Raw genomic sequence first — 15607 nt, 5'->3', positions numbered from 1 at the left:
CAACCCTAAAAAGCGACTTTTTTTACCGCGTCAAAACACATCTATGAGTCAAACGAAAATCTTTTTGAGCCATTTCTTAAGTCGTTCGAAGGGTTTTTGCAAACAAGAGCCTTTTCTACGCCACGCGAAGGGGGATTTTGCAGATCAAAAAACATTTGACCCTTTCTATGTCGCACAAAGGATATTTTACGAATTCAATTTTCTTCGCAGAAAAAAAAAAGGTATTCAAAGTTCATCGATTCAAATATTTCAATTTATGTTTACACGCAGTCTGCAGATATCTCCAGATACAGTTCAAATATTTCCAATTTTGTTGTGTATTTACATGCAGATATTCATGTGATTTTATTTTAAAAACAATTGTGATTTATAATTTATAAAAAAAGTTTCTGAATCTTTGACTGTAAATACTAAATTACCATCAAATATTTTAGTTCACAATGTAAATTAAGTTAAATATTAAAATGCTCGACCATCGAGCATTTTAATATTGAACTTAATTTACATTGTGAATGATATTAATATTTATAGTCAATTATAATTAATAAATTAGTTAAAATTAATTAGTGAGTGTATTTAAACTTTATATTACTATATTATTATATAATTGTATTTATTGAGCATACACTGTATAATTTTTTTAATTACTGAGCATATATTTTCTATTTTTTTTCTGAGTTGTAGTAAATTATATAAATTAATAAATTATTAAATTGACAACAGTATAATAATTTCTGGAAAATTAAAAAAAAATTATATACTCAGTACTATATTACTAATATAGTACTAAGTATATAATTTTTTTTACCAATTTATCAAAAATTAATAAATTATTATACAAAATTTGAAATAGAAACTGGTAAACAAATTGAATCATAAGTATTATACACTAAGAAATTGAAATCAAAAATCAAATACCACAAAATTAGCAATAAAAAAATGAGAGAACTAGACCTAAGATAATCAAACTCAGAAATTAAGCACACAATGTCAAAATCTAATATTCTTTTGTTTTAATTTTTTGTTCAGATTCAAAATGTCAAGTGGAGGAAGACGAGAAGTATGTTGACCGTGTTCCGGGGCCGAAAGGATCAGGTGGAACAGCCACTCTCAAATGTAAACTTTGTCCATTGACATGGAAAGGTACCTACACGAGCGTGAAGGCTCATTTCCTCCACCTTCCATGTAATGGTGTTGAAGGTTGTACAGTTGAGTCTAAAAGATATGATGCTATGAAAGAACAAGAAAGGGTTGATGGGAAAGTTGCTATTCGAAGCTCTCATGCTTCAACAACAGGGGCGACTACTACATCTTACAATCATAATATAGAGTCAGAGGTGGATGTGACTTCTAGATATGTTATGTAACAACTGAACAGGCTCACAAAAGACCACACATTGGCAGCTCAAACCCCATTGGAAGATTGTTCGATGTGCAAGGTGGAGAAGCAGTTGATGCAACAATTGGACGATTCTTTTCTGCAAATGGAATATCGTTTAATGTTGCTCGCTCTCCATTCTATGGAGAGATGGTCCATGCTATCAATAATGCACCAGTAGGCTATAAACCACCTAGGTATGAAAAGCTACACACTACTCTAGTTGATAAAGAAAAAACTCAATCAGAGGAACAAATTGCACCATTGGAAAGAGTGGGGGCTCAAGAAGGATGTAATATTGTGATGGATGTGTCGACAAATGCTAGGAATCATCCACTACTTAATATCATGGTAACATGCAGCAAAGGGCCTTATTTTTTGAAGGCAATAGATTGTTCAGGGCAAGAAAAAAATGCAGAATTTCTTCATAACCAGCTATGTGACAGAATTGAGGAGGTGGGTGTTAGACTTGAGTTTGTCACTGATGTCTACAGGAACACACATCTGTCTTTGCATTCTCTGCTGATCATCCTCTGTTACTAAGAAGCATACTCAGATTTCTTTTTCAAACACATTCGATGATAATGTCAGTCAAAAGCATATCAAGAAATGATAATTATTTTACCTTCGATCTGATTACTGTGTGAATTGATGCCACAGAAACTTAAGCTTGTGCTCACATTTTGTCATATCTTCTTCTCATTGTGATGGAGGAACTTAATGAATACGTGGTGATCATCCTTCATTGATAATGCTATTCAAAAAAGGTCAATTGATTTCAGTATGGTGTTTAATTTATTGAGTCGGTTTTGGTTCATGTGGCAGTTATCACTTAGTTACAACTGATTCTTTTTATTAACCATGACATCGATTTGTTTTTTAACACAAATCAAAACAAACAAAAAAACACGACATATGTTTCTTGGGCAGTAAAGTAAACAAGGAAGTTTTATCCAAAATAAGTTGTAACTATGTAGGTAGTTTTCAGTTTCTTTTAACTGTATGTAACCACATCATAACTTCCGTCCTACCTGAAAGCATTATAAGAGAGTTCGATCAGGTTTGTTCAAAAAGATGGTGGGTGAAATATGTGAAAGAAGGAGAATACATGTTCTGTTCTGAGAAATCTCTCTGCACGAAAGAGAGGTGTGTTGAGACTGGTACAAAGCGATTACAGCAGATATGAAGGTGATATAACACGTCATATTCCTATGTATTTTTCATTCTGCAGAATTCTGGTGAGATTGAATCATTATATTATTTCGGATTAGTTCTTTAGGTTCAGAATTGTTTAAGAATTGTTACAGATCCTTATTCATAACAGTGACAGGACTATTTAGTACAGATTGACATCTTTCTGAGTGTGTTAAGACGGGATTCTGAACGTTGTGTTGAAACAGGGTTCTGAAATTTGTGTGGAGACAACATTACTAAAATTTGACAACAAGTCTTAGATCTTCAATCTTTTCAATGAGTTTGACTATCAGAGAAACAGAGATTTGATTGTCATTTCCAGGATATGATCTTGCAAATATACAACATTCTGCTTATACAGAAAGATATTTGATATACAGATAAATTTCAGATTCAATGTGCTTATAATTTCAGATTATTCAGTTTGCACAAAAATCAGTTTGATACTTCAGATTTGTAAAAGAAAATTTGTATATTTGATTCTGAAAGTAAAAGCTTGTTCTAAAACTTGAGTTGGTGCTCAAAGGTCTTGGAATTGAAAGTGTCGGTGCACTTATAGACAGGGGTTTGATGACTCCTTAGGGTTGGAGCCCTTAAAATTTTGTAACTGGAGTACAGATTATGAGGCCGGATTAGGACAGTAGATCCTAGCGGCATTTCTCACCGTGGCTTTTCCCACATTGGGTTTCCACATAAAATCTTGTGCATTGTGTTCTTGTTATTCCATCTTTTATGACTTTCAATTTCCAGATTAAAGCTTGGTAAAAGTTTAAAGTTGTTTAAAAAGATTAAAGCTTTGTGTACTACTGATTCACCTCCCCCCCCCTCCCCCCTCTCAGTAGTACTTTTGTGTTCTACAGTGGGAGCATCACATGTAGTCCAAGTTGTTACTAATGCTGCCCCTGTTTGTAAAGCAGCAGGCATGTTGGTGCAAAAGAGGTACGAGCAGATATTTTGGACACCATATTGTGTGTATTCATTGAATAATGCACTCAAAGATATTGGCAAGTTCCAATGGATTTCAGATCTCATAGATAAGGGCAAAAAGATACAAATGTCATATGTAACCATCACCACACACAAGCCATTTATCGTAAATTTGCCAAGGCAAAACTTCTCAAACCTGCTGATACATGTTTTGCTTCTTACTTCATTCTTCTTGACCGCCTTTGTGAAGTCAAAGGAGCTTTGTGTTCCACGGTTGTTAGTGATGCATGGGCAGCTTGGAAACAATCTACATCAAATATTGCAGTTGAGGTGAGAGGTATGGTCCTTGGTGAGCATATTTTGGCTGATGTTATGTTTGTTGTTGACTTTATTAAGCCCATATGTGAGGTGATCAGATTTGCAAATTCAGACAAGGCATGTTTGGGAGAGGTTTATGAAGCAATAGATTCCATGTGTGAAAGAGTAAAGAAGATAACAGATGCAAAAGATATTTCTCTATATCCTTTGATAGAGGAAAAGTTACATGGAAGGTGGAAGAAACTTAACACACCTCTTCATTGTGCTACCTATGCCCTTAATCCTAAATGGTATGATATAGAAGTGACCAAAACAAGGGCTCCACGTCAGGATAGAGAGGTAATGAAGAGATTTTGGGCTGCGGTTAAAAATATTTATGGCCAAGGTGAAGAAGCTTCAGTTATGAGGACTCAATGGAATAAGTTTTCATGTGGGCAAGGTGATTTTGCTTCTGTGGAAGCTATATATGATATGAAAGTAAAGAAAGACCCTATAGAGTGGTGGTGGAACCATGGAGCTGAAGCCCCTGAATTGCAATCATTTGCAATACAATTGCTCTCGCAAGTAGCAAGCTCTTCATCTTGTGAGAGAAATTGGAGTACTTATGGGTTCATTAATTCACTAAAGAGGAACCAATTAGGATCAAAGAAAGCAAAGATCCTGGTATTCATAGCTCACTTTGTCTTCTCTCTCGTGTAGATTCTAGATACAATGAGGGTCCTTCAGCAAAATGGGACCAAATTTCACCCAATGGAGAAGTTGCAGCCATTGTGGATGAAGTGGTTAAAGCAGATGGCTAGCTGATTTACCTCCTATTACTCTACCATTAAAGGAACCTAAATTTGAGAGTGATGACTATTTAATGAGCCTCATAGCTGAAGACCTTGATATGGATGATCATGGCAAAGAAGAGTAGATGATAGATATAAGATTTCTGATTTTTGTTTTCAGTTTTTTGTTTGCTTATCAAGCTATTTTCAATATGTAATCACTATTCAGTTTAAAACTTTGACACCATGATTGAATGAAATTTAGATTTGACTCATTTCACATTTATGTACCTAAACTTCGAAGTTAATGTTAATTCTTGTTTTGAAAGTTCAATGTCATTATATTTTCACACTTTCTATAAACTATTAAATTATATTAAAAAACAAATTGACGTCTCAAAGTACCCCCGTCTCCTATTTTGAAAAAATAGCAGTACCGGTACCAGTACAAGTCTCCAAGTACCCCCATACCCATGTGTTGTGACATATTCCCAAATCGCCCCATTGTAAATGGGGACCCCTCCTTTTTTGCTTTTTAGGGTTTGTTTTCTAGGTCTTTTAGGTTCTTGTCTGTTAGCCTTTGCATTTTGAGAGTTGTCAAAGAGATTATTTCGATGGCAGGCTCTGCTTGAGCTAGGATGAGTCAATAGGTGGTCTAAGTCAGGGTCTTTTGGAAGCCTTCTCTGGGTCAGGCCTTCCCCTTGTTTCTAGGTTGGGCGAGTTTGAGGAAGCCCTTGTATCTTGCTAGCAGTCTTGCCTCTTGAGACCTAGGGCATTTTAATCAAGGAAGTGATGAGGAATTTGGGTGAATTTCCTTTGAAGCATCTTTTGCTCCCAGTCTAGACCTCAAAGCTTTCTCTTACGTCTTGACTGAGTAAGCAGTGACCTATCTTTTGCCTTGTGAACATGTTGGAATGGAAAAAATGAGGAAATTTAGCTTAATTCGCCAATTTCATTCCTGACCCTTCCAAAGGGTCCAAAGCGAAATTTCACAAGGGACCTAAGATTTGACCTAAGTCAATGAGTGGTTGAGAGAATTTGCAAAGATGGGGAAGGAAATGCATTAAGGATTAAGTCTAAAGCGAAGTCAAGTCAAATTGAAGGTAAATTGAGTTTAGAATAGGAATTTCGCTCCTGACCCTTCCAAAAGGTCCAGAGCGAATTCCTCTATAGGGCACTCCACCTTGACCCAAACTAGGAACTAGCTCATTCCCAGGCATTAGTGAAGGCAAAACACTAGTTGGAACAAGGAAATGTGGGGAATGAAGTCAAGATTTGAGCCCAAGGAGGAATTTCGCCCCTGACCCTTCCAAAGGGTCTAGAGCGAAATTCCCATATCCTTTATTTTGCTCTTTGATATGACCAAATTTGTTGACTTCTAAGGCGTGTTGGGAAGGCTTTGATGCATGTTTGCCTTTGAAAGGAGGTTTGAGGCGATGAAATGGTGAAAATCAACCTAGAATGAGAATTTCGCTCCTGACCCTTCCAAAGGGTCCAGAGCGAAATCCTCATTTTGACCCTCTATTTTGCCTTAAGCACTAGAAGGACCTTGTTTTGAGCTAATTTGGTGGTGGATTGCCTTGATTATGGTGAAAGGAGGTTGGATAAATCAAGTTTGAAGTGAAGTGAGGAGAGAAGAGGTGTGAAATCAACCCAAAGTGTGAATTTCGTTCCTGACCCTTCCAAAGGGTCCAGAGCGAAATTCTCTATAAACACTATTTTCTTCCTTGTTTGGGCCAACATCCTTGTTCCTTGGACATGGTGGGGGTAGATTGATATGTTCTTGCCTTAGGAAGTGAATGAAAGCATTGAAAAGTGAGGATTTTGTCCAAGATTGGGAATTTTGCTCCTAACCCTTCCAAAGGGTCCAGAGCGAAATTCTTAAAAACACCTATTTTCTCCTTAGATGAGGTCAAAACCTTGGCTCTTATGGCGTGATTGAGGGTGGAGTGATGTAGTCTTGCCTTTTGAGGTAGATTGGAGTTGAAGAAATGAAGAATCAAGCCTAAATCTTGAATTTCGCTCCTGGCCCTTCTAAAGGGTCCAGAGCGAAATTCTCAAAATCTCTTTTTTCTTCAAATTTTGTGTCAAGACAAATGTTGATCAAGGTGAATTGAGCTTGAAGATACCCCTAGGCATGCCTTTGAATAGCTTGCGACCACCAAAAGTGAAGGTTTTGAGTTAAAACAAGAATTTCGCTCCTGATCCTTCCAAAGGGTCCAGAGCGAAATTCTCTATAGGTCCTATCCTTGGCCATGATTTGGAGTGAATTTCTCCTTTCAGGCCTTCTTAGGGGTCAAACGAGTGTTGCTTTCATGAGAGAGGGCTCCAAAGATGAGAGTCCAGGCAAAGAGAGGAGAAAAGAAGTGTGAAATGAGCCTAAGGAAAAATTTCGCTCCTGACCCTTCCAAAGGGTCCAGAGCGAAATTCTTAAAACCTCTATTTTGCTCCCAATTTTGCATCAAGCCTAGTGTTGATTGAGATTAGAAGCATCCTTAGGCATGCATTTGAGTAAGTTGCGGTCACAAAATGTGAAGATTTTGTCCTAAACTGCAAATTTCGCTCCTGACCCTTCCAAAGGGTCCAGAGCGAAATTCTTAGAACCTCTAGTTTTCTCTATGTTTGAAACCAAGATTTGTGTTCCTATGGCATGGTTGGGCAGGGATTAATGTGTTCTTTCCTTGAGAAGAGATTTGAGGCAAGGAGATGATGAAATTTGGCTAAAATGCAAATTTCACTCCTGACCCTTCCAAAGGGTCCAGAGCGAAATACCTTATAGGTCTTGTCCTTGGCCAAGGTCCAAAGTGAAATCCTTCTTTTTGGTCTTTTTGGGGGTCAAGTTAATGATGTCTTCAGGAGAAAGCGATTCAAAGGTCAAGTGAAGTTCAAAGCTAAAGGAATGTGAATTAAGCCTAAAATGCAAAATTTCGCTCCTGACCCTTCCGAAGGGTCCAGAGCGAAATTCCTAGGAGGTCTAATATTTTGCCTAGGTCCTTGAGAAAAACCTATTCCTAGGCAATTTTGGCGGAGAATGACTTGATCTTGGTAAGGTAATATTGAAAGGAGGTCTAATTGAGCTAAAACTCAAATTTTGCTCCTGACCCTTCCAAAGGGTCCAGAGTGAAATTCTTATAGGGCCTATCCCTGGGGAGGATCCTAAAGCAAATTCCATTTTGATCCATTTTTGTTAATGATTTAAGGTAAAAGTGCTATGACCAGGATAAATATATCATGTGTGCTTAATCATCTTTTGGTTTGTTTTGCAGATGAAAGGTTAGGTCAGGACAAGGACGACCTATTCCAATCCCATCATCATCAAGGACATTCCAAATACAAGAGGAGGACTCAAGGTGTTTTGAAGCGTTGGAAGACTACAAGTGTTCGAAGAGTTGCAAACTATCTCCAAAACCTTCATTTCGCCACACAAAGGAACCACATGATAACAAAGAGGAAGGATCTTGCAAATACTTCAAGGCAAAGTATGCTATCAGAGAAAGAAATGACTTGACCATGTGAAGGCCTCATCAAGCACATGGAAGTTAAAGAGGTACATCATTCATCACATCAAAAGACAGAGGATGATCAACCAAGACACAAATGTCAGACAAGGTGGCATCCCAGTCACTTTTCCTCCAGTCGGATTGGTCCACCTCAACATGTCTAGATTCAATGTACCTGACTCATCGGAGATGGCACAAACTTCGATGTACCTACCCCTACTTCCTATTGGTCCTCATTCCTTGAATGTAATTTTCTCATTGGCTAAGGAAGTTTGTAATAACAAACCCTAATTAGGGTTTCTATCCTGTAATCCTGGCCATTGATTCTAAGTCAAATCAGAACCATCAATTTGTAAAGGGCTCTCTATATAAAGCCATAGCTCTTCATTTGTAAAGGTTAATAGTCAGAGAATCGATAAGAGTTAGGAGTTAGTAGCTAGAATAGTGAATAAAATAGCAATTAGAGTAGATTAGGAAGACAAGGGAAGAAATTGTTGCCCTTGATTGTAAATAAACTCCATTTTCATTGAATTCATGGTGAAATGTGTCGTTTCTTTACAATATGCATGGTCTCTTGTTGAATCTTCGTATGAGATGGTAAATAATTAGATTGAATGGAGAAAATTATTGAATGTACTTTCATGGAATCTGCCTAGTCCAAACCACTAGCCTCTTGCTGACTGTAAGTGCACCTTGCGTGGTCAATTGGCATAGAACGAGCTTAACCTCGAGTCGTTACACGTCCATTGCTCATGCATTATCTTGAATGATGACCAATGTCTGATGGTGTACGATTTGAACATATTTGAAGCATCCTTTAGAAGATCGCACTGAATTGGTGTCGGATTGTTCAATCTGATGGTGAGACCCAGCCCAGAAGGACTCCACCTGGTCGTTCATCCATCTTCTCGCATTCTAGGTCTTAGGTTAGACTCTCTAGACCCTGCATCTTTTGCTATTTCTTCATTCTCCCAGTGAGTAGATAGGACTTGAGTTCCAACAAATCAGACGCTCAAGCATTCGGATGTAAGTCCCCTTGTGATTCCAGCAAATCACATCATACCTAAGAGCTTATCCACAAGTAAAGAACCTACATATCAAAACCTTGGAGTTGCCTTGATTGATGCTTAGGCGAAATCTTCAGCATTCGGGGAAGCTTTATTCAAGAGAGGATAAAATACCTTTAGGTCGTGTACAAAAGACACATCAACACCATGCAACCTTGGTTTTCACGGGTGGGTTTTTATGGAATTGTTGGCAGAGTCTGTTAGAAAGATGTGATTGTTACAAGTCTAAGAGACTAGGACAATTGCTAATTGATGACCTAGTGAATGAAATGAATCTTGTCCAATCATTATTTATTTTTTGCTGTCACATATCTTCAAATGTAAATCTGTTACGCAGCATAAGGTTTTTGTTGGAATGGGTTTTCCTTTTAGAGTTTTTCGTGGTCCATAGTATGAAAGGCGAGGAAGATTTCTAATATTACATAACAGGGAGAGTTGCTGGTTTGGCCATTGCATGCAGGAAATTAAAATTTAACCTTAGCTATAGTTATGTGCCTGCTACTAACTTTTCCACCTTTCTGTGTAAAAAAATTTTACCGTTCACAAATTATTCAGTAGGTATTCTCTCTGTTTATGGATGTCAACAAGATTTTTTTTTATGGAAATTACAACTCCCATTTTGATTTGAAATATGATACTCTGAACTTCACATGCCTCAAAAGATAGCTTAAAATTTATATTATTCTGCTGTTAAGCAAATCATGTGCTCTGAATGTATTTAGTTTACTTACCAAGGAGGAAGCTCTCCTCACAGATGTGCAGATTGTGACTGCAAAATCTACAAACAAATTGGTCCGTGATTTTTTTCTAGGGTAGATCCACTAGTCAAAACGGGCCCTTATATTATAGAGGAGAGAAGATTTCCAATAGTATATAATCAGGGAAACCTGCTGCTTTCACCATTGCGTGCAGGAAGTGTAAAATTGACAACTAATATTACACCTTTCCGTGTAAAAGAAATTCACACCATTCACAAATTGTTCAGCAAGTATTGTCTCTATTTTATAGACATCAGCAATATTGTTTTTATTAAAACTATAACTCTCAATTTGCAATGAAATATGATCTGAATTTGACATGCCCCAAATAGGTAGATTAAATTATTCTGTTGTTAAACAAATCGTGAATTCATGTAGGATACTTATAAAAGAAGAGGATTCTCACTGCACAGATGTACATATAGAGACTGCAGAATTTACAAACATATAGATCTGTGGATTCCTTATACCACGGATTCAGTTGAATCAAGTTAAGCTTCAAAATCCTCCGAAATAGAATTGGCTTCCTGAACTTGTGAATTAATGTATTGCTTGACGATATATAATAGCAAGCTTCAAAAGCCTCCCACAGAAAACTGGGTTTCCTAAATTAATGAATTAATTCATTGCTTAAAGATATAACTTTGGATCTAACATTTACGATTGATCAAGTACTTAGTAAACAGTTCCTAGACATGGATTCTGCTTTAGGCAAACTTAAAATATTGACAGATAAATCAAAAGGGGGAGGGGGAATACATAGAAACAAAATTAAATTCTTGCTATTTTTTATGCAAAGATATTTATAGTTAGGTTATCAGTTATCTTTATAGTTAGGTTATCTGTTATTTCATTGGGGTAAGGTATGTATATTTCGTTTGTAGAATAGTTAGGTGTCTATATAAAGAATATGGAGTAGTATCATATTACTATAAGCCATCTGTACACTTATATACAGACTATCCAGTATCATGAATTATAAAAGAATCTTTCTTTCTTTTTTTCTATCTTCACATTATTTTTTTGGTACAAATAAGTACATGAAAGAGCTTAGAAAAATGAAAAAAGAATGTATGTGTATTTTGCAGTTTGTATAATCAGAATAATTAAATAAGAAAAACACTTAATTTCAAAAAATAAAACTTACAGCAACATTTGAACTAACTACAAAAGTAAAACCAGTTTTTAATAAAATTTGTTTAAATAATCAAAATTTAAAATAAATTAGAAAAAAAACAACTACCGTCCCATACAGTGTCATTGGCATTGACCTGATAAAGCTTTAAAATTTGTTTAAATTAGAAAAACACTTAACTTCAACGAATAAAACTTACAGCAACATTTAAACTAATTACAAAAGTATAAAAAGTTTTTAATAAAATTTGTTTAAATAATCAAAATTTATAATTTAAAACAAATTAAAAAAAAAATCTACTACTGTCCCATACAGTGCCATTGACCTGATAAAGCTTTAAAACATTCTATTTTATTCTATCCTATCCCTAAATAGGTAAACCTGTGAACCGAAGGAACACACAATCCAGAAGAGTTCAAAGCAAATATAAGACCTGTGCCTCGGAAAACGTGATGTCGCTTCTGCAAAGTGATGTGGATACAACTTTGATGCGCACTTCAAGAGGTTGTGGAGGTGCTACTTGGACTTCTTCCATCTTCAAAGGCTCCCCAGGCCCCCAGGCCACCGCAGCTGGAGTCATCACCCATTAATATTAATTATTGTTATATGCAAATGCTACAGAACAGCAACGATCCAAATTCCTGTATCATCTTGATAAGAAGAATGTATGTACCTTTGCAAGTGATAGATTGCGGAAGCTTTTTGGACGCCATGGTGCCGTGAGGGTTGTACAATTTTGCCAGGATAGGACATCCGTTTGTTGCAGATCTTAAAATCAATGGGGAGGACTTTGTTATTAGTTGGTGAACTTGGTTGGTAGGTATGGGTCAGGTGAATCTTCATGTTCTACCTAGTAATGTGGATGTTTTTTAAGGAAAAAATAAAATGATTTGGTGAGTGAAAAACAGGGGCTTTCGCGTCGTCAAGATTTCCTTGTAACCCAGGGCTCATGTCATTCTCTTTTCCTCTAGTCAACTTCATCTTTCGGTCTCTCTTCAGTCTCGCTTCTCCACTCACCGGCTCTTCCCCTACTTCGTTCTTCTCACCCTAGGCCTTTGACCTTGCATCCCATTTTTTTTATATATTCACTATCGTGGAATCCGGAGATGTCTTTTGCCGAAGCAAGACTAATCCCTTAGTGTGTACGACTCACTCACAAGGTAGCAACACACACAGAGTTAACATAGTCGGGGACTCGAACTCAAGACCATGGGGAGCATACCCACGCCTTAAATTGCGATCCACGACTGGACGAGCTAAGGCCGAAGCCCTGCATCCCTTTCTTTTGTTTTTAACCAGGGAAGTAAAGCATCATGTTCCTATCATTAGTCTAGCATCATATTCCTATCATTAATCTAGTTAGTCTAGAATATATAAAGGAGAGTTGAAGAAACACGAAGAGAGGAAGAGAGAGAAATAGATAGAGAGAAGTAGGGGAAGAGATAAAAAGGAGAGTTGAGTTCCTGCCATTAGTGTGATACAAAGATCTTCTATGAAATTAAGGTTTTTGAAAACTTGTTGTCAAAAGGATAATGCAATCAAAACATGTAAATATAGCATGACATTATGATAGAGGCTAGATCAATTTTGAGAGTAACTCAACTAGATAAGTACCCCTCTATAAGTTTGGATGATAGATGGATGAAGGAATCGATAAATAGTCTTAAATGAGGGAGAGGCAATGTCTTTTATAATAGACTCAACACACAATTTAATACTTGGATGCAAGAAATAGACAATGATTAGCTTGAAAGGAGTCACATTGAGCCTTATTTCAAAAAAAACACTTGAATCTTTAAGGGTTGAATTTATAGGTATGAAAATAAATGAATCAAATCTACAAAGTTAGAATTAAACTTGAGAGGAGAATACATAATATAAGATTTGATGAAAATTCTATTTATTTTAATTTTGTTGAATTATTTGTAAAACTTAAATGTATGTTTTTTTGTTCTTAGATGTAATATAATTAATAAATACACATTTTTATAAGGGAATTTTATTTATTAATGCAACCTAATTCTATAAAATAAATTAGGAGATTAGTACTTCACATTATGTTTTGTAAAATAAATTTTCAAGTCACCAAATTTTTATGATTAGAAAATAATTTATATTAAATATTTTTAAAACAAAGATATTTTAAAAAGAACTTTAATATGAAAAAATATCCTCTCTATTTTTTTAAATAAAAGTTACAAACAACCTTCACCTATAATTCTATGATGAAAATAATAATATCCCCATCAAATTTAGAACTAAATATCTTATTAATTTATTTTTATTTTTTAAATATTTATTTTTATATATAGAATACTTATATTTACTAGTTATATTTTTAAGAATATTTATATTTATTATTTACTATTTTTTAATTGATTAAGATATGTGGAATACCTACATTTACTATTTGTTTATTTTTAAATATTTTAAAAATGAAAAATATTTAAAATCTAAATCTGATTTGAATATTACAACTTATACCATATTATTTAACTAGCAGTTGCATGGTTTGCATGCAAGAAGAAGCCAATAGGGAGAAGGAGTCTATGATTGTAATTTTGTGGGGTGCATAGCTATTTGTTTGTTTTTTTATTGTTTAGTTGTTTTTTTGTTCTGGTTCTCTCTGTTTTTTTGTTTTTTTTTGTTTTTGTGGTGAATGTATGAAAAGCTTTTGTTATTGCTATGCATGGTAAGTGAAATAGAAATACCTATAAAATGTTATGTATGGGAAAAGCAGTAGCAAGCAAGTGCATGAAAGCAATATATTGTTTATTTTGTTGGTTTGGGGCTTTTGTTAATGAAAGGGTAGCATTATATTTTTTCTTCTTGTGGTTAGGAGAAGTGGCATGCACTTTTGGGGAGGAGTACTTTGTAGAAGACGGAGTTTGTATTCGAGGGAAAGTGTTTTTGAAGAGGATAAAAGTTATATTTGAAGATTATAAGCACACATATATGTAACATTGAATGTTCCAACAATTTAGTGTCTTATTATTTGATATGTTGTAAATTTGAAGAACTAAATTCTAGCTATTTATTAGCGTTCAATGTTTAATAATACTATGTTGAAGGAGAGAAACCACTTCAACAATCTGAACCCAAAAAGAATTCCACCCTAGAATTCCATTAAAACTCAATCCTAAACCCAACATTAGTAGTATGGACTTCAACCTTTCCCTTAGATACAAATACATTATAGTTCTTTGAACCCGAAAGGCACGAGAAAATAGAGTGTCCCCTATATATGTTGGCACTTACAACAAAATCAGGGCCTTCAGATATACTGAACATCCCCATGGCTGTCAAAAAGAGCTCATGATTGGCTCCCACCAATTGCAATTTGAGTGAAGAAAATCATCTGGGTCGGATCCAACTTGAATAAACCACCATCAGACAATTGAGCAAAATAGTTCAAATTCATCCTTGGTCCCCTTGAAATCTTAAATTTTTCACCAAGACCACAACATCCTCATTGACATGTTCTTTTTTCGGCCTAAAGCAGCTTATCGCCAAGACGAGCCCCCTGTCACATCAAACAAAACTATGAATCTGTACAACTAAGATGCAATATATTCAAGAGTATAAGTCATTTTGAAAGCAAAATGTGTCTATGCACAGTTTATATTTCGCCATGGTTAAGAGTGCAAATGTAAAGCAGGAAACCAAAACAAGAAAAAAATTTAAGAGTGTGACATGTCAAGTGTGTTTGATTTAAAATAGGCGAGATTCTATGAAGTATTTCAAAACAAAGATCAACAAGAGATAGTTATAAGTGTTTGTGTGGTTTATACTTTATGCATGCAATCAAAAATGTTTGTTTAGTTTGTTTTGTCCTTTTTTGTTAGTGTTATTTGGAGGAAAATTAACAAACTTTGTAAAAGAATGAGAAAGAAAATATATTGGAATAAGCATGTGGGCACAGACATTGTAGCCTACAATACTAAAAAAAAGCAAGGCGAATGAAATTTAAATAGCAAACAAAAATAAATTAAATCCTTTAACAAGTTTGTTGCAAAATCGAGTGTTTAAAAAAAGTGTGTTCGTTACAAGTATACAAAAAAGGATTATAATCTATGAAAAAGGGTATTATATGGATAGCACTATTTGAAGTTCAATCAATTAGAAAAACTATACACAAATTATTATTTTTTTGAGATTTGTTTGTTTTCAAATGGTAAATTTAGGAAATGTTGCGGAGATAATCTACTAAATTTAGAATAATAATTTTGTCATTTTGTTTGCCATGGACAATTAGAAAGAAATAATGTCTAAAAGTGTAAGTTATTTACTGGATAGTGTCGTGCTCTGTGAAGTGTACCTGTACCTGCAAACACAATGCATTCAATAAATCATTACAAGCATGGTTAGAAGATCTAAATCAAAGAAAGACAAAACCATAGCTAATCAACTTATTGCCTCCTAGTAAATGCAAGTATGAAAAATGCTCTCAGATCTGATTATGCATACTCCAATGACTTGACTACACTTGGATGGAGGATTTGAAAGATGAAAATGCATGATCTTAGCAAAAATAGCATGATTAAGCTACATGAATGATTG

General features: G+C 35.2%; 1 protein-coding gene across 1 annotated transcript in view; it reads right to left on the bottom strand.

Annotated features, from left to right (window-relative positions):
- LOC131057775 (alcohol dehydrogenase-like 6) overlaps positions 1–12089 on the bottom strand; it is a 114749-nt gene extending 102660 nt beyond the window's left edge. The window contains exons 1-2 of the mRNA XM_057991945.2: positions 11721–12089; positions 11481–11617 (exon numbers count right to left, since the gene is read on the bottom strand). Of these exons, the coding sequence (XP_057847928.2) occupies positions 11481–11617; positions 11721–11760 (177 nt within the window). The 5' untranslated portion in view covers positions 11761–12089. The remainder of the gene's footprint in view (positions 1–11480; positions 11618–11720) is intronic.
- Between the last annotated feature and the right edge of the window lie 3518 nt (positions 12090–15607).

Source organism: Cryptomeria japonica, chromosome 7 (assembly GCF_030272615.1).
Source record: "Cryptomeria japonica chromosome 7, Sugi_1.0, whole genome shotgun sequence".
NCBI classification, from domain to species: Eukaryota; Viridiplantae; Streptophyta; class Pinopsida; order Cupressales; family Cupressaceae; genus Cryptomeria; species Cryptomeria japonica.
The sequence above is the reverse complement of the archived record's forward strand: the minus strand, read 5'-3'. Positions and strand labels throughout refer to the sequence as shown.